This window comes from Camellia sinensis, chromosome 2 (assembly GCF_055761805.1).
Source record: "Camellia sinensis isolate YWXY chromosome 2, ASM5576180v1, whole genome shotgun sequence".
NCBI classification, from domain to species: Eukaryota; Viridiplantae; Streptophyta; class Magnoliopsida; order Ericales; family Theaceae; genus Camellia; species Camellia sinensis.
The window spans coordinates 127938660-127962030 of record NC_138962.1 but is presented as its reverse complement, the minus strand read 5'-3'; the positions used below and the strand labels follow the sequence as shown (position 1 = coordinate 127962030).

At 39.6% G+C, this 23371-nt stretch overlaps 2 protein-coding genes across 2 annotated transcripts; both read left to right on the top strand.

Moving 5' to 3' along the window:
• Positions 1-420: 420 nt before the first annotated feature.
• On the top strand, positions 421-6474 carry LOC114272330 (uncharacterized). Its single transcript, XM_082912998.1, has 5 exons — positions 421-2258; positions 2654-3560; positions 3656-5934; positions 6088-6145; positions 6229-6474. The coding sequence occupies exons 1-5, from the start codon at positions 421-423 to the stop codon at positions 6472-6474; spliced, it is 5328 nt and encodes a 1775-aa protein (XP_082769124.1).
• Positions 6475-15102: 8628 nt separating this feature from the next.
• Positions 15103-21501, top strand: LOC145819019 (uncharacterized). Its single transcript, XM_082912997.1, has 7 exons — positions 15103-16599; positions 16700-16773; positions 16857-18276; positions 18362-20389; positions 20743-21109; positions 21209-21355; positions 21494-21501. The coding sequence occupies exons 1-7, from the start codon at positions 15103-15105 to the stop codon at positions 21499-21501; spliced, it is 5541 nt and encodes a 1846-aa protein (XP_082769123.1).
• The last annotated feature ends 1870 nt before the right edge of the window (positions 21502-23371 follow it).

Below are 23371 nucleotides of genomic sequence, written 5' to 3'. Positions count from 1 at the left end.
TTGGGCTTGCACTTATGTGATTTAGAAAACCTTAAATGATGTGCTTAAGTTAAACCAATATCGTTAAGCTACAATTACTCGGAAAATTCTATTTCTTAGAGATTATGCAAGATTAGTTCGAGTCATACTTGGCGACCTAAGTTTATGACTAAGCTAATTAGTTTCTAGATGAAAGAGAGAAGGAGTGAGAAGGATGTAGAAAGTTACAGAGAAACTTTCTTAGAGGCTAAGCAAGATTAGTTTGAGTTAAACCTGGAAACTTAAGCTTATGAAACAATTAGTTACCAAACCTAATTAGTTCGTAGAACAAAAGAGAGAAGGTAGGAGAAGTTAGAAAAAGTTCAATGGGTTAGAGTAAGAAGCTCCTACCTCTCTCTAGAAACTCTGTGTTTCTAGGGTTTCAATTCCTCATTGAATGCGATGGTAGAAGTAAATGCAATGGCTAGTTCTGGGGGCCCATCTCTGGTGGATATGAATCTTCCGCTTTTGGGGGGAGAAGTGTTAAAAAATCCGACTGACGTTTTAGGGTTTACGAAAAATCAGTTTGAAATATTGAGTGAGTGTGAGATGGATCCTACGGCGACTTCTCATCTAGATCGCGAATCCAAAGTGGATCTCACTGTTGTTCCTGAACCAAGGGTTGAAACCCTACATCATCTGAATCGAGGGCTAGATCTCGTTTCGAAGGAGGATTTTCAAAGGGTTGCAGATCGTTTGAGGCGTTTGAAAGGGGAGTCTACACCAACCATCCAAGGTATGGATCCACCCCGTTGGTCAGATCGTATGGATAGCGTCCATTCTGTGTTTCAAAATCTTCCGGATAGCATTGTGGTGGCAAAAAATCGTAGTGATTCTCGAGCTCAGGGGGAAACAGAGACGTTACAGTCAGATCCGTCTCTTGCCACGATGGAAGACAACCAATCACCGTCCATCGGTGTACATCAGATTGAAGAGGTACATGATCGGAACCCCTCTGATGAGCCTATACAGGTTCGTGATGAAGTTGATCCTCCTCGGGGAGGTAGTTTTGCAGTCAGAGGAGGTAGAGGAGGGAGAGGACGCGGGGGAGGTCACGGGCAACCAAACACTAAATCCTGGGCAGAGATAGCGGCGCCATCATTTCGGTCCAATGTTCCGCGGAGGTATGTTCCACCAATTCGTAATGAGGGTGCTGTTAGTGTGGATTTGCCCCCTAGACCTAATCCTTTAGAAAAATGGGACTCTTGTTTGGTGGGTTACTTTCTGGATAAGGGAGTTTCTTTCAACTATTTACGCAATAGTGCTTTCAGTTTGTGGAAAAGTAAGGGGTTGAAAGAAGTTCTGGTTAATACTGAGGGATTTAGTTTCTTTATCTTCGATAATCCAGACTGTTGTAGCTCTGTCCTTGAAGGGGGACCATGGTACATAGGGGGCTTCAATTTATTTCTCAAGAAGTGGACCAGGATGATGAAATTGACTAAGGAAAAAGCAACTAAAGTCCCTGTGTGGGCTAAATTTTTTAATGTCCCCTTCGAATACTGGGACAGTGATGGGCTTAGTTGTATTGCGAGTGCAGTGGGAGTTCCGTTGTTTATGGATAATCTTACAGAGAAGGGAAACCGGGTTTCATTTGCTAGAGTTTGTGTAGAAGCTGATGCTAATTCCACACTGCCGTCTATGTTCAAAGCAAACTGTGGGGGTGAAGAGGTGGTTATCCATGTGGAATATCAAGGGCTTCCTCCCAAATGTGACCACTGCAAAGCTTTTGGCCATGATACTACTAAGTGTGTGAAGACCCAAGTAGCCCATTTGATTTCCCTTCAAAAGGAGACTGAAGATCATCCTGATCCAGGATGGAGTACTGTGAAAGCCAAGGGTAAAAGGAAAGTGGGGGACCCTATCTTGGACACTGAGCAACTAGAAGTGCAAGAAGGGGCTACTCAAGAAATTCACGAAACTGGTCAGAGCCTTCCACCTAAAGCATCCCTGGAAGTGGCAGTGGAGGACTTAAGTGATGGGCTTAAGGAAATTGATCAGGGGGTTAGTACTGGGGAGCATTCTGTTCCCAACCTCGAAGGGCTGGATGAGCTTCAGAAGGAGTTAATGGCGCTTACCAAGCTGGTCCTACCACATGATACAGATCTCATCAAGAAAGTGGAAAATTTGAAGGGTACTACACCAAAAAAAGTTGTTCCAATAGAAGAGCAGGCAAAACAAACTCAATCTGCAAAAAGTAGCTCCTCTGGCAAGGGCAACAAGAGCCAGAGGAAGAAACAAAGGTAAGTCCCAGTTTAGTTTGATAGTGGGTTAGTAAATTTTTGTTGTTTCCAATGACTTTTAAAATTGCATCATGGAATGTTAGAGGGTTTAATAACCCTTCTAGGCATAAAGAAGTTAAAAAATTTTTGAACCGTGAAGATATTAAGGTCTTGGGCATTTTGTAGACCAAAATAAAAGCTACAAATGAAAATCATATTTTATCATCTTGTTTAAATAATTGGTCCTTTTTGACTAACTCACTTCCTACTCAAACTGGGAGAATTTGTGTATGCTGGGATGCTACTTTTTGTTCAGTTAAGTTAATTGAGTCATCTGATCAATTTTTGCTGTGTGAAATCACTGATTTTGCGAAAGATGCTGTTTTTAAAGCCTGCTTTGTTTATACTGATAATAGGCATATTGTTAGGAAGGAGTTTTTTGAATACATGGTCAGGACCTCTTGTCTGCTGTCCAAAGTCCCTCTGGTTATGTTAGGTGATTTTAATGCTATTCGGTATGGGTCTGAGAAGTTTGGTGGCTCATCTGTGTGGTCTAGTGAAAAAGAAGCTTTAAATTCTCATATTCTTCAGTCTGAATTGGTGGATCTGTCTTATGGTGGTTGCCAATTCACTTGGGCTAATAAAAGAGACAGTGGGGCCTATATTGCAACTAAAATTGATAGAGTTCTGGTGAATGAATCGTGGCTTGATTCTTTCTCAGCTTCCTCTGCTTATTTTCATCCCTCATCTGTCTCTGATCACTCCCCGGCAGTGGTTACTGTCTCTACTGATGGGGCCTCTTTTAAGAAACCATTTAAGTTTTTTGATTTTTGGGCTCACCATGAAAATTTTATTCCTACTGTGTCTGAGGTGTGGAATCAGTATATCCCGGGGGTTCCTATGTTTCGTATTTGTCAAAAACTCCGCGACTTGAAGCCTGGTCTTAAAGCTTTGAACAAAAAGGATTTTAGTGATATCTCCACTAGAGTCCTGGCTACGAGTTCGGAGTTAAATTCTGTTCAGTGGAAGTTGGATAAGGACCCTGGCAATCCTGTTCTACAAACACTTGAAAAGAGTCTCTATAAACAGTATGTGGATCTTAGTGCTGCTGAAGAAAGCTTGGCTCGCCAAAAGTCTAGGATCCAGTGGCTTGGTTTGGGGGATAGTAATAGCAAGTTCTTCTTTAGGTCTATTAAAGGCAACATTAATCGGGGTAAAATTCTCTGTATTAAGAGACATGATGGGCTTAGAACTACTAAGCCGGAGGATATTCAAGATGCTTTCAAGAGATATTCAGGATATTCAACATTAGCTTCTTTTCTTGTTTTATTTATTTCTTACTTACCCCAAAAAAAAAAAAGCCTATTGATGATCACTATAATGGTTTTGCTAGGATTAATTCTCTGGTGAAAACTAAGCTTTCTCAAGACCAATCTTTGTTGCTTGCTAGTCCTGTGTCTGATAAGGAGATTAAAGATGTCTTCTGGTCGTTAAAACCCAATAAGGCCCCTGGCCCTGATGGGTTTTCTGTTGGCTTCTTTAAGAGCTCCTGGGATGTTGTTGGTAGAGAGGTCACCCAAGCCATCAGAACTTTCTTTGAATCTGGTAAGTTACTCTCTGAAGTCAATAGTACCATTATCGCTCTTATTCCTAAAGTTCCTAACCCTGTAAAAGTTGGGGACTATAGGCCTATATCCTGCTGTAATACCATTTACAAGTGCATTGCGAAAATTATTGCTAATAGGATTAAAACAGTTCTCCCTGATCTGATTGATCCTGTTCAGTCCGCATTTGTTTCTGGTAGGAAAATATCAGATATTTTCCTTTCCCAAGAGCTTCTGAGAGGGTACCATAGAGGTTCCCCTACTCCTAAGTGTGCCATGAAAGTGGACATTATGAAAGCTTATGATAGCGTTAGATGGGAGTTTATCATTGATATTCTTCGTGCTATGGGCTTTCCTCCTACTATGGTGTCTTGGATACAAGCGTGCATTACTAGCCCTTCTTTCTCTATCAGTATCAATGGTAGCCTGCATGGCTATTTCAGAGGTGCCAGGGGTCTTAGACAAGGTGATCCCATGTCCCCCTACCTTTTTGTCCTAGCCATGGAAATTCTTGCTAGGATTTTTGCTGAAAAGTCTCATCTCCCGGCTTTCAAGTTTCATTGGCGGTGTGACAAAACTAAAATTGTTAACCTCTGTTTTGCTGATGATCTTATGATCTTTTGTAGAGGTGATGTCCCCACGATTGAACTAATCATGGCTGGCCTTGATGAGTTTAGTAGTCTTTCTGGCCTCACTCCTAGCTCTAACAAGAGCAATATCTACTTCTCTGGTTGCAACTATGAGTTGAGAGAGTCGATCCTTAGAGTTGCTAAGTTTAGTGAAGGGACCCTCCCTGTTAAATATCTTGGGGTTCCTCTCATTACTACTAAGTTAAGAGCGGTTGACTGTAACCAACTCACTGATAGAATCACTAAGAGGGTTAAGAGCTGGACTAACAGAATTCTTTCATATGCTGGAAGAGGCCAGCTCATTCAGACCATTCTCTTTTCTATGCAAGTGTATTGGTCTTCTCTTTTCATCCTTCCTAAGAAGGAGGTTAAGGAGATTGAGGCGTTTCTTTGGTCTGGTACTGAGCTCAAAAAGCATAGTGCTAAAGTTGCGTGGGACAAGGTGTGTGCTCCTAAAAATGAGGGCGGTTTGGGTTTTAAATCCATTGAGATTTGGAATAGGGCTGCTATTGCCAAACACATTTGGTTTCTATTTTCCGGGGGGGAACAATCTATGTGGTGCCAATGGGTAAAATCGTACTTACTCAAGGGTAGAAGTTTCTGGCATGTCAAAACTCCTAGTGACCCTTCTTGGGTTTGGAGGAAGCTTTTGTCTCTTAGGAATATTGTCTCCCCTCTTATTCTCCACAAGATAGGTAAGGGTGACTCCACATTCCTTTGGTATGATAATTGGTATCCTCTTGGGCCCCTCTGGGATAGATATGGGGATAGAATTCAGTATGATTCTGGCTTTAATAGTGAGACCAAAGTTAGTCAAATTGTTCGTGGTAACTCTTGGCATTGGCCTTTCCCTAATTCATGGGAAATTCAAGAGTGGATCTCGTCTACTCCTGAGAGTTGTAGACCTGATTCCTCTAGAAATGACCTTATTAGTTGGACCCTCACTTCTGATGGGGAATTCACCATCAAGTCTACTTGGCACCACTGGAGAAGTAAGTTTGCCAAAATAGCTTGGCATGATTTTGTCTGGGGTTCCCATAAAATACCTAAGGTTAGCTTTATTGTCTGGCTTGCTATTCAGGAGAGGCTTAATACTGGTGATAGAGTGTCTGCTTTTGGTGTGATCACAACCTGCTCCTTTTGCCAGGATCCCAATGAAAGTCACTCTCATCTCTTTTTTGATTGCCTATTCTCTTCTAATGTTTGGCATGCTATTCAAGGTAAATGCAATGTTAACTGGCCAGATCTTCATTGGCCTGGGATCATTACTCATGCTACAGGAGAAACTAAGGGTAAATCTCTCAAAGCTAATGTCCTTAAGTTGGCTTTGATGTGCACTGTTTACAATCTTTGGCTTGAGAGGAATAACAGGAAGTTCAGTAATGTTATCAAATCTATTATTCACATGGTTAGGGGGAGATTACTTTCTGTTAATACCTTTCCCAGATCTCCAGGGGATAACTGGTTTCTATCTCATTGGAATTTGCCTGAAAATGTTTTGAAGCCCCTTTCCTCTGTCAGGAATGGGAGGGCTGCTGAGTGATGTGAGTTTCTCTACATGAGGGTTGAGTGAAGGAGAGCAAAATTTGTTTCCTAATTGTTTGCTCATCTTTGCAGTTGCTGTGCTTATGGATTTCTCTTGAGAGTTGAGTGTTGTGAGAAGCAAACACTTTCTGTAGCTTATTGTGGGTTGAGTGAATTCAGTCCTCAAATTGTTTTGTACTAATGTTTACATATATAGTAAATTTTTATATGCAGGCTAAGGATGCTGTTATTGAGTGGTGTGAGTTCTTATACTGTGGGTTGAGTGTTGTGAGGTCCTATATTGTGAGCTCTATTATTATGTTCCTGAAGCATGGTTTTCTTCCTTCATTTGGTTGTAATGTCTTCAAGTTACACAATGCGGGTTTACTACAGAGTGTAAGCAAGGCATGGGTGGCATGGGAGGTCAGCTGCGTCTCCATGGGCATTGATGGTTTGCTGGTACAAATGTCTCGGGTATAAGAGTTTCCTGGTGTGTGGTTATGGCTGCTTGTAGCGCCTCTGGTGGGAAGATTGTCTTTCTTTTCTGTTATTTTAACTTCTTACGGTTGGACATTATAGACGGTTTGCTGTGTTTAATTCCTTTTGGCCTATCCGTGCGGGATGTGCACGGCATTTCTGTTTTGTTGTTTTTTGGGTTTCGTACTGTGGATTATGGTACGCCTGTGAGCTGTGCTTGGTCTTCTTTCGACATGTTCCTCTTTTGCATAGGAGCAATATCTGTGGATAGCATCCTAGGTTCTCTGCTAAATGGGACAGCCACGGGATGGACTTCAGTTTTTTTGTTAACTATGGCTGCTGGAAATGCCCAGGATGTGATGAACCTTTTGTTTTTTATTTATTTTATTATTTGGTTGTCAAAGCCTGATGAATGCATGTTGCATTTTTTTGGTCTTATGCTTTAACTGCGGGATGTGCATGTTTAAGCTGGTCTGTATGGTCCCGAACCTGTCTGATTGTGTTCATCTTTCCCATATGTTTATTATGGGACACATGAACATTTTTGTATGTTCGGGTCTGTGTCGGTGTGTGTGGACTGTTCATTAGGCTTTGTTTGTTTTTTGGTATTTTGACTCGTTTTCAATTTCTTAGCTTGTTGATCTAGGCTGTTTTTGTTCCTTTGTTTTTTTGTTTCTTTGGTTAGGGCCTGGGGCATGCCCCTTGTGTATGTGTAATTTTCTGTGTTTTTAATTTATGACTTATTCACCCAAAAAAAAAAAAAAAGGTAGGAGAAGGACGGAGAAAGTTGCGGAGAAATTTCTTCTTGTGGGCTAGCAGAGAAAGTTATAGGAAAGAAAGAGAAATATGAAGAAAATCAAAAGGAATTCAAATTCATTATTTTCTGGCTTGAGATTTGAACACGTAGGTGATTTAGAAAACCTTATATGTGGTGCTTAAGTGAAACTAGTATCGTTAAGCTACAATTACTCAAAAAATTCCATTTCTTAGAGGGCTTAGTTTGAGTTAAAATTGGCCACTTAATCCTATGAAACAATTAGTTACCTAAGCTAATTAGTTTCTAGAACAAAAGAGAGAAGGAAGGAGAAGGACGGAGAAAGTTACGGAGAAACTATTTTCTTGAGAGCTAGAAGAGAAAGTAAGAGCAAAGAAAGAGAAATTGGAACAAAATGGAAATTCAAATTCATCCTTTTGGACTTGAGAATTGAACACTTAGGTGATTTCGAAATCGTTAAATGAGTTGCTGAAGTAAAACTAATATTGTCAAGCTAAAATTACTAAGAAAATTCTCTTTCTTAGAGGGTAAGCAAGATTAGTTTGTGTTAAACTTGGCCACTTAAGCTTATGAAACAATTAGTTACCACAACTAATTTGTTTCTGGAACCAAAGGAGAAAGAAGAAGAAGGAAGGAGAGAGTTACAGAGAAACTTTCTTCTGGAGAGCTCGAAGAGAAAGTTAGGGCAAAGAAAGAGAAATAGGAAGAAAATCAAAGGGAATTCAAATTCAACCTTTTGGACTTGAGAATTGAACACTTAGGTGATTTCAAAAACCTTAAATGAAGTTCTTATATTAAACTAATATTGTTTAGCTACAATTACTCAGAAAATTCTCTTTCTTAGAGGCCAAGCAAGGATAGTTTGAGTTAGACTTCGACACTTAGGGTTATGAAACAATTACTCACCTAAGCTAATTAGTTTCTAGAACAAAAGAGAGAAGGAAGCAGAAGGACGAAGAGAGTTACAGAGAAAACTTTCCTTCTTGAGAGCTAGAAGAAAAGTTAGAGAAAAGAAGGAGAAATAGGAGGAAATTCAAAGAGAATTCAAATTCAATTTTTGTGAAATTGAGAATTGAATACCTTGGTGATTTAGAAAATCTTAAATGAGCTGCTTATTTTAAACTAATATCGTTAAGTTACAATTACTCAGAAAGTTCGCTATCTTAGTGGCTAAGCAAGATTAGCTTGAGTTAAACTTGGCCACTTAAGCTTACGAAACAACTTGTTACCTAAGCTAATGAGTACGTAGAACAAAAGAGAGAGGAGGAAGGAGAGGGACGGAGAAAGTTATAGAGAAACTTCCTTATTCGGAGCCCCAAAAAAAAAAAAAAAAGGTTAGTGCAAAGAAGGGGAAATATGAAGAAAATCGAAAAGAATTCAAATTCATCCTTTCTGACTTGAGAATTGAACACTCAGTTGATTTAGAAAACCATAAATGAGGTACTTAACTTAAACGAGTATCGTTAAGTTACAATTGCTTGGAAAATTTTGTATCTTAGAAGCTAAGCAAGATTAGTTTCAGTTAAACTTGGTCACTTAAGCTTATGAAACAATTATTTACCAAGCCTAATTAGTTCTTAGAACAAAAGAGAGAAGGAAGGAGAGGGACAGAGGAAGTTACAGAGAAACTTTCTTCTTGGGAGCAAGAAGAGAAAGTCATAGAAAAAGAAAGAGAAATTGGAAGAAAATCTACCAGAATTCAAATTCATCCTTTCGGACTTGACAATTGAACACTTAGGTGATTTAGAAAACCATAAATGAGGTGTTTAAGTTATAAATTAATATCGTTGAACTACAATTTCTCAGACAATTCTCTTCGTTAGAGGCTAAGGAAAATTAGTTTGATTTAAACTTGGGCACTTAAGCTGATGAAACAGTTAGTTATCTAAGCTAATTAGTTTCTAGAACAAAAGCGAGAAGGAAGAAGATGGACAGAGAAAGATACAGATAAACTATCTTCTTGAGAGCTAGAAGAGAAAGTTAGAGAAAAGAATGAGAAATAGAAAGGAAAAAAAAACAAAAAAGATTCAAAGGCAATTCCAATTCATCATTTTGGACGTGAGAGTTGAACACTAAGGTGAATTAGAAAATATTTAATGGGTTGCTTAAGTTAAACTAACATGATTAAGCTATAGTTACACAAAAAATTCCCTTTCTTTATAGGCTAGGTAAGATTAGTTTGAGTTAAACTTGGTCACTTATTAAGCTTACGAAACACTTAGTTACCTAAGCTAATTAGTATCTAAAAAAAAAGAAAGAAGGACAGAGAAAGTTACAGCGAAACTTTGTTCTTGAGAGCAAGAATAGAGAGTTAGAGAAAGGAAAGAGAAATAGAAAAAGAAACAAAGGAAATTCAACTTCATCATTTTTGACTTGGGAATTGAACACTTAAGTGATTTAGAAAACCATAAATATCGTTAAGCGAATTACACATAAAATTCTCTTTCTTAGAGGCTAAGCAAGGTTAGTCTGAGTTAAACTTGGCTACTTAAGCTTATAAAACAATTGGTTAGCTAAGCTGATTAGTTTCTAGAACAAAAGAAAGAAGGACGGAGAAAGTTGTAGAGAAACTTTCTTCTTGAGAGCTAGAAGAGAAAGTTAGGGAAATGGAAGAGAAAGAGGAAGAAATCAAAAGAAATTCAAATTCATTCTTTTGGACTTGAGAATTGAAGACTTAGATGATTTAGAAAACCTTAAATGAGGTGCTTAGATTAAACTAATATCGTTAAACTAGAATTACTCAGAAAAATCTCTTTATTAGAGGCCAAGCATGATTAGTTGAGTTAAACTTGGCCACTTAAGCTTATTAAACAATTAGTTGCCAAAGCAAATTAGTGCCTGGAACAAAAGAAAGAAGGAAGGTGAAGGACAGAGAAACTTCTAGACAAACTATCTTCTTCAGAGATAGAAGAGAAAGTCAGAGAAAAGAAAGAGAAATAGGAAGAAAATCAAAGGGAGTTCAAATTCACAATTTTAGTCTTGAGAATTGAACAGTTAGGCGAGTCAGAAACCTTAAATGAGGTGCTTAAGTTAAACTAATATAGTTAAGCTAGAATTACTCAGAAAATTCTCTTTCTTAGAGGCAAAGCAAGGTTAGTTTGAGTTCTACTTCCCCACTTAAGGTTATGAAAACAATTGGTTGTCTGAGCTAATTAGTTTCTAGAACGAAAGAGAGAACGAAGGAGAAGGGCAGAGAAAGTAACCGAGAAACTTTCTTCTTAAGAGCTAGAAGAGAAAGTCAAGGAAAAGAAAGAGAAACGGGAAAATAATAAAAAGGGAATTCAAATTCAACCTTTTGGGCTTGCACTTATGTGATTTAGAAAACCTTAAATGAGGTGCTTAAGTTAAACCAATATCGTTAAGCTACAATTACTCGAAAAATTCTATTTCTTAGAGATTATGCAAGATTAGTTCGAGTCAGACTTGGCGACCTAAGTTTATGACTAAGCTAATTAGTTTCTAGAATGAAAGAGAGGAGTGTGAAGGACGTAGAAAGTTACAAAGAAACTTTCTTAGAGGCTAAGCAAGATTAGTTTGAGTTAAACTTGGCCACTTAAGCTTATGAAACAATTAGTTACCAAACCTAATTAGTTCGTAGAACAAAAGAAAGAAGGTAGGAGAAGGACGGAGAAAGTTGCAGAGAAATTTCCTCTTGTGGGCTAGCAGAGAAAGTTATAGAAAAGAAACAGGAATATGAAGAAAATCAAAAGGAATTCAAATTCATTATTTTCTGGCTTGAGATTTGAACACGTAGGTGATTTAGAAAACCTTATATGTGGTGCTTAAGTGAAACTAGTATCGTTAAGCTACAATTACTCAAAAAATTCCATTTCTTAGAGGGCTTAGTTTGAGTTAAAATTGGCCACTTAATCCTATGAAACAATTAGTTACCTAAGCTAATTAGTTTCTAGAACAAAAGAGAGAAGGAAGGAGAAGGACGGAGAAAGTTACGGGGAAACTATTTTCTTGAGAGCTAGAAGAGAAAGTAAGAGCAAAGAAAGAGAAATTGGAACAAAATGGAAATTCAAATTCATCCTTTTGGACTTGAGAATTGAACACTTAGGTGATTTCGAAATCGTTAAATGAGTTGCTAAAGTAAAACTAATATCGTCAAGCTAAAATTACTAAGAAAATTCTCTTTCTTAGAGGGTAAGCAAGATTAGTTTTTGTTAAACTTGGCCACTTAAGCTTATGAAACAATTAGTTACCACAACTAATTTGTTTCTGGAACCAAAGGAGAGAGTCACAGAGAAACTTTCCTTCTTGAGAGCTAGAAGAGAAGTTCGAGAAGTTAGAGAAAAGAAAGAGACATAGGAGGAAATTCAAAGAGAATTCAAATTCAATTTTTGTGAAATTGAGAATTGAATACCTTGGTGATTTAGAAAATCTTAAATGAGGTGCTTATGTTAAACTCATATCGTTAAGCTACAATAACTCAGAAAATTTGCTATCTTAGTGGCTAAGCAAGATTAGCTTGAGTTAAACTTGGCCACTTAAGCTATGAAACAATTTGTTACCTAAGCTAATCAGTACGTAGAACAAAAGAGAGAGGAGGAAGGAGAGGGACAGAGAAAGTTACAGAGAAACTTCCTTCTTCGGAGCTGGAAAAAAAAAAAAAGGTTAGTGCAAAGAAGGGCAAATATTAAGAAAATCGAAAAGAATTCAAATTCATCATTTCTGACTTGAGAATTGAACACTCAGTTGATTTAGAAAACCATAAATGAGGTACTTAACTTAAACGAGTATTGTTAAGTTATAATTGCTTAGAAAATTCTGTATCTTAGAAGCTAAGCAAGATTAGTTTCAGTTAAACTCGGTCACTTAAGCTGATGAATCAATTATTTACCAAGCCTAATTAGTTCTTATAACAAAAGAGAGAAGGAAGGAGAGGGACGGAGGAAGTTACAGAGAAACTTTCTTCTTGAGAGCAAGAAGAGAAAGTCATAGAGAAGAAAGAGAAATTGGAAGAAAATCAACCGAAATTCAAATTCATCCTTTCGGACATGACAATTGAACACTTAGGTGATTTAGAAAACCATAAATGAGGTGTTTAAGTTATAAATTAATATCGTTGAACTACAATTACTCAGACAATTCTCTTCGTTAGAGGCTAAGGAAAATTAGTTTGATTTAAACTTGGGCACTTAAGCTGATAAACGAGTTAGTTACCTAAGCTAATTAGTTTCTAGAACAAAAGGGAGAAGGAAGATGATGGACAGAGAAAGATACAGATAGACTATCTTCTTGAGAGCTAGAACAGAAATCTAGAGAAAAGAATGAGAAATAGAAAGGAAAAAAAAAACAAAAAAAGAATCAAAGGGAATTCAAATTCATCATTTTGGACGTGAGAGTTGAACACTAAGGTGAATTAGAAAATATTTAATGGGTTGCTTAAGTTAAACTAACTTGATTAAACAGAAACTTCCCTTTCTTATAGGCTAGGCAAGATTAGTTTGAGTTAAACTTGGCCAATTATTAAGCTTACGAAACAATTAGTTGCCTAAGCTAATTTGTATCTAAAAAAAAGAAAGAAGGACAGAGAAAGTTACAGCGAAACTTTGTTCTTGAGAGCTAGAAAAGAGAGTCAGAGAAAGGAAAGAGAAATAGGAAAAGAAACAAAGGAAATTCAACTTCATTTTTTTTGACTTGAGAATTGAACAATTAGGTGATTTAGAAAACCTTAAATATCGTTAAGCTACAATTACACATAAAATTCTCTTTCTTAGAGGCTAAGCAAGGTTAGTCTGAGTTAAACTTGGCTACTTAAGCTTTTTTTTTTTTTTTTTTTTTGGGTGGGTAAGTCATAAATTAAAGACAAAATTTACACGTTTACAAGGGGCATACCCCAGGTAATACAACAAATTCGCATCCCTCCAAAAAAGAGGGGAGATTAATACAAATAACTGATTAAAATAAAACCAATGTAAATTTAAAATTGTCCATTTATCAATTTGTCCCCAAGTACTTACTATCATCAAATAGATAATAGTTAAATACTTGGGGAAGATATATGGACAATTTATACAAAAGAAATTCAATAGACAACAAAACACGGCACAGCACAATATAGTAGGCCCATTTAAAGAATAACCATGAAGTCCAAATGAACCCCACAACAAACACGTGCAACTCACAACTTTACCAATCAACCTCTTCAGGAAATATTAACTTTCCTCCCAAAATTGGAGTCAAAAATTCAAACAACAACACACGGGCCCACAGGGCACCCATGTGCATCCAGCTATACACATGGGTGGGCGGGAAATTATCATACCCGTCAACCACTCTCTGTCTTCCCCATGTATCTGCTAACAGATAGCTACAACACGCCTAGTATACGCACTACGCCTAGCGTGTTGGGCAGCTCAGCACGCACCAAAAAAACCATGCGTAGACCAGTGCGTAAGCAATTCACGTCGTATACACGGCGACGGTGAAAACACCGTGGCCACCGGTGTGAAAACCAGTCTGAACCAAAACAAAAAAACCTCAACCACCTCCGACGAGCTTGGATCTTCGCCGATGATATCCAACACGCCGATGATCACCATGGATGTTAGAAAGGATGCTTGAAGCAACACCCACCTCCAAACAAACCGTGAATCCCACGTGTCAACCCTCGAACCACACGACCACCATGAAACACAGCAGATCGGCAGCCAAGAACGAAAACCCATGCCCAGGCTACTGAGACCAAAACCCAATCAACAAGCCGACTGACCAGCACTGTCACGAGCTCAAATCACAACAAAAACCATCACAAACAAACACCATCACCACCGGCGACAAAACACCACCGAGGACACAACCATGCTGAGTACACGGAGCAAAACCAGTCATGGCGCCACCCTCAACCGTAGCTCATCAAGACCCAAAATACACACTCAAAGCACATACCTCTCTCTCACTAAGACAGTAATGACTTGGAAAGAGAAGTTAACAACAAGATAGAGCTCAAAGCAGAGAACACACCATTGCTGGAAAATAGCCCAGGACACAAAACAGCCGGACCATCACCGCCAGTTTACAACACCCAACAGTGACCACCATTACATGCGATTCTCTCTCTCCTACAAAACAAAGTTTGTACTTAGAGAAGCAAAGAACCATGAACCTAGCTTTTCGACACTGAACCGTAAATCCAGCACTTGGGCATTGAATCTACAAAGAACCATAAACAACTGGTTGCCCAGAACACATTCTCCCTCAAGGGTGAGGGAGATAATCGGAACCATACTCCATGGGTAACAACGGAGGGGAGCTTTCTCTCTCTAGATTTTAGAGAGAGAAGCTCTCAACCTAATCCCCTCAACGTTAATGATTTTCATTGTTAAGATTATGTTTGGCTACTTAAGCTTATAAAACAATTAGTTAGCTAAGCTGATTAGTTTCTAGAACAAAAGAGAGAAGGACGGAGAAAGTTGTAAAGAAACTTTCTTTTTGAGAGCTAGAAGAGAAAGTCAGGGAAATGGAAGAGAAAGAGGAAGAAAATCAAAAGAAATTCAAATTCATCCTTTTGGACTTGAGAATTGAAGACTTAGATGATTTAGAAAACCTTAAATGAGGTGCTTAGATTAAACTAATACCGTTAAACTAAAATTACTCAGAAAAATCTCTTTATTAGAGGCCAAGCAAGATTAGTTTGAGTTTTTTTTTTGGGTGGATAAGTCATAAAATAAAAGACAAAAAACTTACACCACGACAAGGGGCATACCCCAGGCCCTAACCAAAGCACTATACAGGAAACCAGAGAAAGAAAAAACAAAAACTAAGCCATTCCAGAATTACCCAGAAAAACTGACGAAACAAACAGAACTATCTGGAGTAACAAATTCGAAATCTTAAGCGATAGAGTCATGGATCCAAATGTTGAGACAAGTGTAGATGCAATTTTGCTGTCAGAAAAGATCGATGACGCTGAGGGTGGAAGGAAAACCCTAAACCTAACAGATCGAAGAACTCAGTTGACGGATTCAGATTTTCAGAGAGTTGCTGACCGATTGGCAAGGTTGAAGGATCCTTCTTCATCAATCTTGACCCCTAGTAACCTAGATGGTTCTCTATCAACCTCTCGATGGTCGGATCGCAGGGAAGACGAAAACCCGATGTTCCAAAATCTCCAAGACAGTATATTGGTTGCTCGTAATAGATACGAAACGAAGGGCTATGGCGAACCCAAGTCAGATCTACCCAAAGGACAGGAAACTGCACAAGATACTGAAGACCCACCGAACCCAAGTTTCAGTGTGGAAGGAGACCGTGAGGAGATGCGTCCGCAAAGGGGGGGGAACCCTAACTTCAGAGGAGGCAGAGGTGGTAGAGGTCAAGGGGGTGGTAGAGGTCAAGCTTATACTCGAACCTGGGCAGATGTGGCCGCCTCATCTACGCGATCCAGCGTTCCCCTCAGGTATGTGCCTCCTAATCGCAGTGAGGGCTATGTCAGTGTGAACCTACCCACCCGTCCTAACCCTTTAGAAAAATGGGATTCGTGTTTGGTTGGATATTTTCTGGATAAAGGGGTCTCCTACAATTATTTGAAAAATAGCGCTTTTGGTCTATGGAAAAATAAAGGATTGAAAGAGGTTTTAGCTAATGGGGAAGGGTTTAGTTTTTTCATTTTTGATAACCCAGAATGTTGTACCTCAGTTCTCGAGGGAGGGCCTTGGTATATAGGTGGTTTTAACTTGTTTTTGAAAAAATGGACCCGTATGATGAAACTATCTAAGGAAAAAGCTACCAAGGTCCCTGTGTGGGCTAAGTTCTTCAATGTCCCATTTGAATACTGGGCTAGTGATGGACTAAGTCGAATAGCTAGTGCTGTAGGTGTCCCTCTTTTTATGGACCAACTCACGGAACAGGGTAGTAGGGTGTCCTTTGCTAGGGTGTGTGTTGAAGTAGAAGCAACATCTACCTTACCGGCTATGTTTAAAGTGGACTGTGAAGGTATAGAAGCCACAGTCAAAGTTGAATACCAAGGTTTACCTCCAAAATGTGATCACTGCATAGCCTTTGGGCACGATACAGCCAGATGTGTGAAAACTCAGGTTGCGGCCCTAATCAACACCCAAAAGGAAGTACAAAATCACCCTGATCCTGGCTGGGAAACTGTTACGGCCAAGGGTAAGAGGAAAGTTGGTGCTCCAGAAACGACTACCGAGACAGTAAACAATGAGGAGCCTATTGAGGAAAGCTTGCCACAAACTGGGGAAGAACAGAACCACCCAGAAATGCAAGGTCAGGTGGAGACTGTAGTGGAACTATCTGATCAAACTCACAGAGAGGTGCTAAATCCAACAGAGGTGGAGTCAGGGGATGAGAATATGGAGGATCTGGTGGCCCTTCAGAAGGAACTGGTAAAAATCACAAAGCCTAGTCCTCCCTCACGATACAGAATTGTTGGCTAAAGTGGAGAATCTAGTGGAAACCACTCCTGGCAAATTTCATACTGGCAAGCAAGCCCAAGCAGGCTCAAGTGCAAAAGGTAAATCCTCTGGCAAGGGTAATAAAAGCCAGAGGAAGAAACGCAGGTAACTCCAGTTCTACTGGTTTGTGGGTTTGTGAATTTTTTGTTATTTCCAATGTCTTTAAAAATTGCATCTTGGAATGTTAGAGGATTTAATAATCCTCACAGACATAAAGAAGTTAGAAAATTCCTGCTGAATGAAGACATTAAAATTTTGGGCATTTTGGAAACTAAAATAAAAGCTTTGAATGAACAACAGATTTTCTCTTCTGGTGTCAACAATTGGCCCTTTTTGACAAACTCACAACCTTCTAAAACTGGGCGGATTTGTGTCTGCTGGGACTCAGCTTTTTGTAAAATTCAAAAGCTACATGAATCTGATCAGTATATTTTTTGTGAAGTGCATGATTTAACCACGGATTATACGTTCAGAGTCTGTTTTGTTTATGCTGAGAATAAACATGAAGTTAGGAAAGATTTTTTTGAGGCCATGGTCAATATTTCCCAAGCTCAGTCCAATATTCCTCTTGTAATTTTAGGAGATTTTAATGCTATTAGATTTCCTTATGAAAAATCTGGAGGCTCTACTGGCTGGTCTAAGGATAAAGAGGAGTTCAACTCTCGTATCTTACAAGCCGAGCTGGTTGACCTCTCCTATGGAGGCTGCCAATTCACTTGGGCCAATAAGAGAACTAGTGGGGATTACATTGCATCTAAGATTGACAGAGTGCTAGTAAATGAGGCTTGGCTCGATGCATTCCCTGCCTCGTTTGCTACCTTTTTGCCCTCTGGCATATCTGATCATTCGCCAGCTGTGGTTCATATATTTGATAAGGTGACTTCTTTCAAGAAACCTTTCAAATATTTTGACTTCTGGGCTGACCATGAGGACTTTTCCTCTGTGGTTTCTACAATTTGGAACCAATACATTCAAGGTGTCCCTATGTTTAGAGTGTGTCAGAAGCTGAAAAATCTGAAACCAGCTCTTAAGGCTCTGAATAAGAAAGACTTTAGTGACGTTACTACTAGAGTCCACACTTCTAGGTCTGAGCTCCTCTCTGCTCAGTGTAAGCTGGATAAGGATCCTAGCAATACTTCCTTGCAACAACTTGAGAGAACCTTTTACAAAAAATATGTTGATCCTCTGGTTGTTGAGGAGAGTCTGGCTCACCAAAAATCTAGAGTCCAGTGGCTTAGTCAGGGTGATAACAATAGCAGGTTCTTTTTCAAAACCATTAAGGGTAACATCAATAGGGGTAAGATCTTAAGTTTGGAGATGATGGATGGCAAAAAATCTTCAGATCCTAAGGACATTCATAATGCTTTCATAGATTTCTTCTCTGGCTTATTTGGTACCCCTATTGATGACCATTACAATGGGTTTGATAGAGTCCAGTCGCTTGTTAAGTCTAAAATTTCTTCTGATCAATCGCTTTTGCTTGCTAGCCCTGTGACTAACAAAGAGATCAAGGACACTTTTTGGTCTCTTAAAGCTAATAAGGCCCCTGGCCCTGATGGCTTCTCTGCTGGTTTTTTCAAAAGTGCTTGGAATATTGTGGGGAGAGAGGTCAGCCAAGCAGTTAGAACCTTTTTTTGAGTCCGGGAGACTTCTATCCGAAGTTAATAGTACCATTATTGCTCTCATTCCTAAGGTCCCAAACCCTGTTAAAGTGGGTGACTTCAGACCTATCTCTTGCTGCAACACTATCTACAAATGCATTGCCAAGATCATTGCAAACAGGATTAAAATTGTTCTCCCTGATCTTGTTGATCCCGTTCAGTCAGCATTTGTTCAAGGTAGGAGAATATCTGACAATATTTTCCTATCTCAGGAGCTTATGAGAGGGTACCATAGGAAGTCCCCTACCCCGAAGTGTGCCATGAAAGTGGATATCATGAAAGCTTATGACAGTGTGAGATGGGAATTTATTATCGATATTCTTAAGGCTATGGCCTTTCCACCTGTCATGGTCTCTTGGATCCAGGCCTGCATCTCTAGTCCATCCTTTTCTATTTGCATTAATGGTAGTCTTCATGGCTACTTCAAAGGGGCTAGAGGTCTGCGTCAAGGTGACCCTCTATCCCCTTACTTATTTGTTCTTGCTATGGAAATTCTTGCTAAAATCTTGGCTGAGAAGTCTATGCATCCTTTGTTCAAGTTCCATTGGAGGTGTGAGAAGACTAAGATTATAAATCTCTGTTTTGCTGATGATCTCATGATTTTTAGCAAAGGTGATGAGCATACTATTGAGCTTATTATGGAAGGCCTTGAGGAATTTTCTAACCTCTCGGGCCTTATCCCTAATCCCAGTAAGAGTAATATCTACTTTTCTGGTTGTGAGATGGGGTTGCGTACCTCTATTCTTGGTATTGCTAAATTCAAAGAGGGCACACTTCCGGTTAAATATCTTGGTGTCCCTCTTATCACAACCAAATTGAGGGCTACGGACTGTGCTCCTCTCATTGATAGGATCACCAAGAGAGTTAAGAATTGGACTAATAGAGTTTTGTCTTACGCGGGGAGGAGCCAGCTTATCCAGTCCATCCTTTTTTCTATGCAAGTTTACTGGTCTTCCCTGTTTATTCTCCCTAAGAAGGTCATTAAGGAGATTGAAAGCATTCTTAGAGCTTTCCTCTGGTCTGGCAGTGAGCTCAAAACTCACAGTGCCAATATTGCTTGGGATTCTGTGTGTGCTCCTAAAAGTGAGGGGGGTCTTGGGTTTAAATCTCTTGATATCTGGAATCGAGCTGCTATAGCTAAACATGTTTGGTTCCTTTTTTCTGGTGGGGAGAAGTCTATGTGGTGCCAGTGGGTTAAATCTTATTTACTCAAGGGTAGAAGCTTCTGGAAGGTCAAAATCCCCCCTGACCCTTCCTGGGTTTGGAGGAAAATATTGTCTCTTAGGGACTGGATATCTCCTCTAATCAATCACCAAGTAGGTTGTGGAGATTCTATATTCCTTTGGTACGACAATTGGCACCCTCTTGGTCCTCTTTGGAATAAGTTTGGTGACAGGATTATGTATGATTCGTGCCTCAACAGTGAGACCAAAGTCAGTCAAATCATTAATGGTCACTCCTGGAAGTGGCCTTTTCCTAATTCTTGGGAAATTCAGGAGTTGATTTCATCCACTCCTGAATGCTGCAAACCTAACCCTTCCAAGTGTGACCAGGTTATCTGGAGTCTTACTTCTGATGGTCAGTTCTCCATCCACTCAGCTTGGAATCACTGGAGACGTAGTTTTGGTAGAGTGGTTTGGCATAAACTCCTTTGGGGCCCTCATAGGATCCCGAAAGTCAGTTTCATTGTCTGGGTTGCTATCCATAACAGGTTGTACACTGGTGATAGACTAATGTTGTTTGGTTTAGCTCCTCATTCACAGTGCCCTTACTGCCTTGACCCTGGAGAGAGTCATTCTCATCTCTTTTTTAAGTGCAAATTTGCCAATAGAGTCTGGGGTGCTATTGAAGGCAAATGCAACATTAATTGGCCTGATTTGGATTGGCCGGATATTGTTACATATGCTACGAAGGAGACCAAGGGTAACTCTCTTAGAGCTAATATTCTTAGCAATGCTTTCCTGTGTTCTATTTACCACATCTGGATTGAGAGAAATAATCGTGTTTTTAACAAAGAATTTAAACCTGAAGAGGTGATTATCAAATCTATAATCCAGATGGTGAGAAGTAGAATGTTATCCATTAAGAACTTGCCCAGTTCTGCTACTGACAGCTGGTTTCTTGCCCAATGGAACCTGCCAATAACAATATTGAAGCCCCATATTATCAGATATGGGAGGGCTGCTGAGTGATGTGAGTTCCATATATGTGGGTTGAGTGTTGGTGAGCAACATTGTGTGTTTGCATAACGGTTTGTTTTGTGCAGGACCTGGTCAGAATTCTCTGTGGATGCATCTGTGTACTTGAGGGTTGAGTGATGAGAGAAATCAAAAGTTCACTTCACATGAGGGTTGAGTGTAATCAGCCACCATATTTTCTAATGTTAATATATATTATATATCTTTATTTGCAGGGTAAGGAAGCACAAGTCGAGTGGTGTGAGCCCCTAAATTGTGGGCCGAGTGATGTGAGATTCTATAATGAGGGCACTGTTGTTGTTTCAATTTCTAGTAGATTGTATCTTATCTGCTGGAGGTACTTACTTATGGCTGTTCTTACAGGGTCTATTATAATGTATGAGCAGGCCTTGGGTTGTATGGGTCGCAAGAGATGGCCAGGTTTCGGGGACTGCATTCCTGTTGTTTCGGAAGCTCTTGGCATTTCTGGTTTCATTCAAATGACTAAGTCCTGTTGGAGTTGCATGGAGAGGATGAATTCTACTTCTCCTATTCAATGCTGGTTTATTGATTCTCAGTTGTTTGGCAGATTGCACGCCAAAGGTTACTGTTCTGGTTTGATGGCTGCTTGTAGCGCCTTGGTGGTCACTTGTCTTTTCTTATTTTTTATTTCTGTATTGAACTTCTGGTTTTGGATTCTAGATAGTATTGATGTGATGATATTTTTGGCTTACCCGTGCGGGTTGTGCCGGGTTTTAGTTCATTGGCTGTTTGTTTGTGTTGTCAGTGGTCTGGTTTTTATCTCCAGCCTTGGGTTCGATCGGTTGGATGTGTTCATAGACCTCATTCGTCAGTATGCGGCTTATGCACATATCCCGGGGGGGTTTATTTCTATGTATTGCTTTTATTATCCTTAATTTTGGCAGCAGGTTTTGATCCTTGTTAGTGGACTGGTTTTTTTTTGTTTTTTGTTTGTTCTCTCATCAGCTGTATAGTTTGTTAGGTCCTGGGGTATGCCCCTTGTAGTTGTGTAGTTCTCTGTCTTTTTTATTTTATGTCTTATTCACCCAAAAAAAAAAAATGAAATACGTCCTAACCTAAATAAACCATACATAATAGAAATAGCCAAAATGTGTTCATGTGCCGCATGAAAAATGAGGAGCATGAACACACTCGATCACAGGCAGCAAAAAGTCAGATGAAAACCATATGTCATGTACACCCGTGTACATCCCACATGGGTAGGCAAAACACCAACAGATTCTACTATAAACAAACATAATAGAAAATCAAACTTCACACACGAGGCGCATATAGCAGCCATCAACACAGGCAGGTCCAACTTCAAGCCACGAGACACACCGAACTGAAAAGAACAAGATAGGCAGACCCAGCCATCAACACAGGCAGATCCAGCCATCGACACAAGCAGACAGCCATCAACACATGCAAATCCAGCCAGCAACACAGGAAGAACAAGACAGCACATGTGACCCGGACAGATTCTACACATTATAGTAGACCCTGTAATGCAGCAAGGACCAAACAGAATTAAGTAACCAACAGTAGAGGACTTTGCAAAACTCAGAAATCTGAAGCAGTTAACATCACACATATAATTGCTCACTACACTCAACCCACAAATATCTATGCTCACATCACTCGGGAAACAGCTCCATATACCTGCAAAAGAGAAAGATACAGTGATATATATAAGCATGTTAGTTCCTCTCAATGTGGCTAGTAAGTTGGGGGTTATGGAGTGTTTATTCCTCACACGAAACTCAACCCTCAGACTGGTTAGTGTACACTCATCCATCAGTTTTCCAGGAATCCAAGCACCTATATGAATAGCAAACATTAGGAAACCCCACAATTTATTTGCTAACCTTCACTCAACCCACATTTAGTGAACTCTCAATCCTCACATCAGCAACAGCATGCTTCAGCATAGTACGAGGCAGTTTCCATGAACTAAGATACCAGCTGTCATTATGGTTAGTCTTCAAATTAGTTATATGCATTACCTTGAACCTAACCATATCTACAATACACTTAATAACCACCTCTTCAGGGACCATATCTTTACTAAACACTCTATTATTCCTAGCAACCCATAACTGGTACACAGTACAAGTAAAGGCAAGCTTGGTAATAATAGCCCCCAGGGATTTCCCTTTCACAGATTTAGCAATAATCTGGACCAAATCATCCCACAGGAGGGATGGCCAATCAACATTTATTTTACCTTTAATACAAGACCACACTCTTTCCGAAAATGGACATTCAAAAAAAAGGTGATTGTGGTCTTCATGATGGTACTGACAAAATGCACACACAGCAGATTGCGTCACACCAAACAGATGCAACCTGTCCCCAGTGTTAAGACGGCCAAGGATCGCCATCCAAACCACAAAACTCACTTTAGGGATATTGTGAGGGCCCCAAATTAAATGTGACCAATTCACATGGTCATAGTGAGTTCTTAATGCATTCCAAGTGGATTGGATGGTGAAGTTCCCATCATGAGCAGGGCACCAACTAACACTATCATGGCCACCAGTAGGGAGGAGATTTGAAGGGGTTTTGTTAATGAGATCCATAATCTCCCAAGAAGAAGGAAATGGCCATCTCCAAGATTTTCCCTCCACAATCTGACTCACCTTAGCATCTATGCTTAAGGCGGTGTCGTACACAATACGCCTCCCAAACTTATCCCAAATAGAACCTATTGGATGCCAATTGTCAAACCATAAGAAAACTCCAGATCCATCTCCCACCTTATACTTGATTAAGGGGTAAATTATAGGTCTTAGGGAAAGAACTTTCCGCCAGACCCAAGAGGGGTCATTTGGCACCCTAACC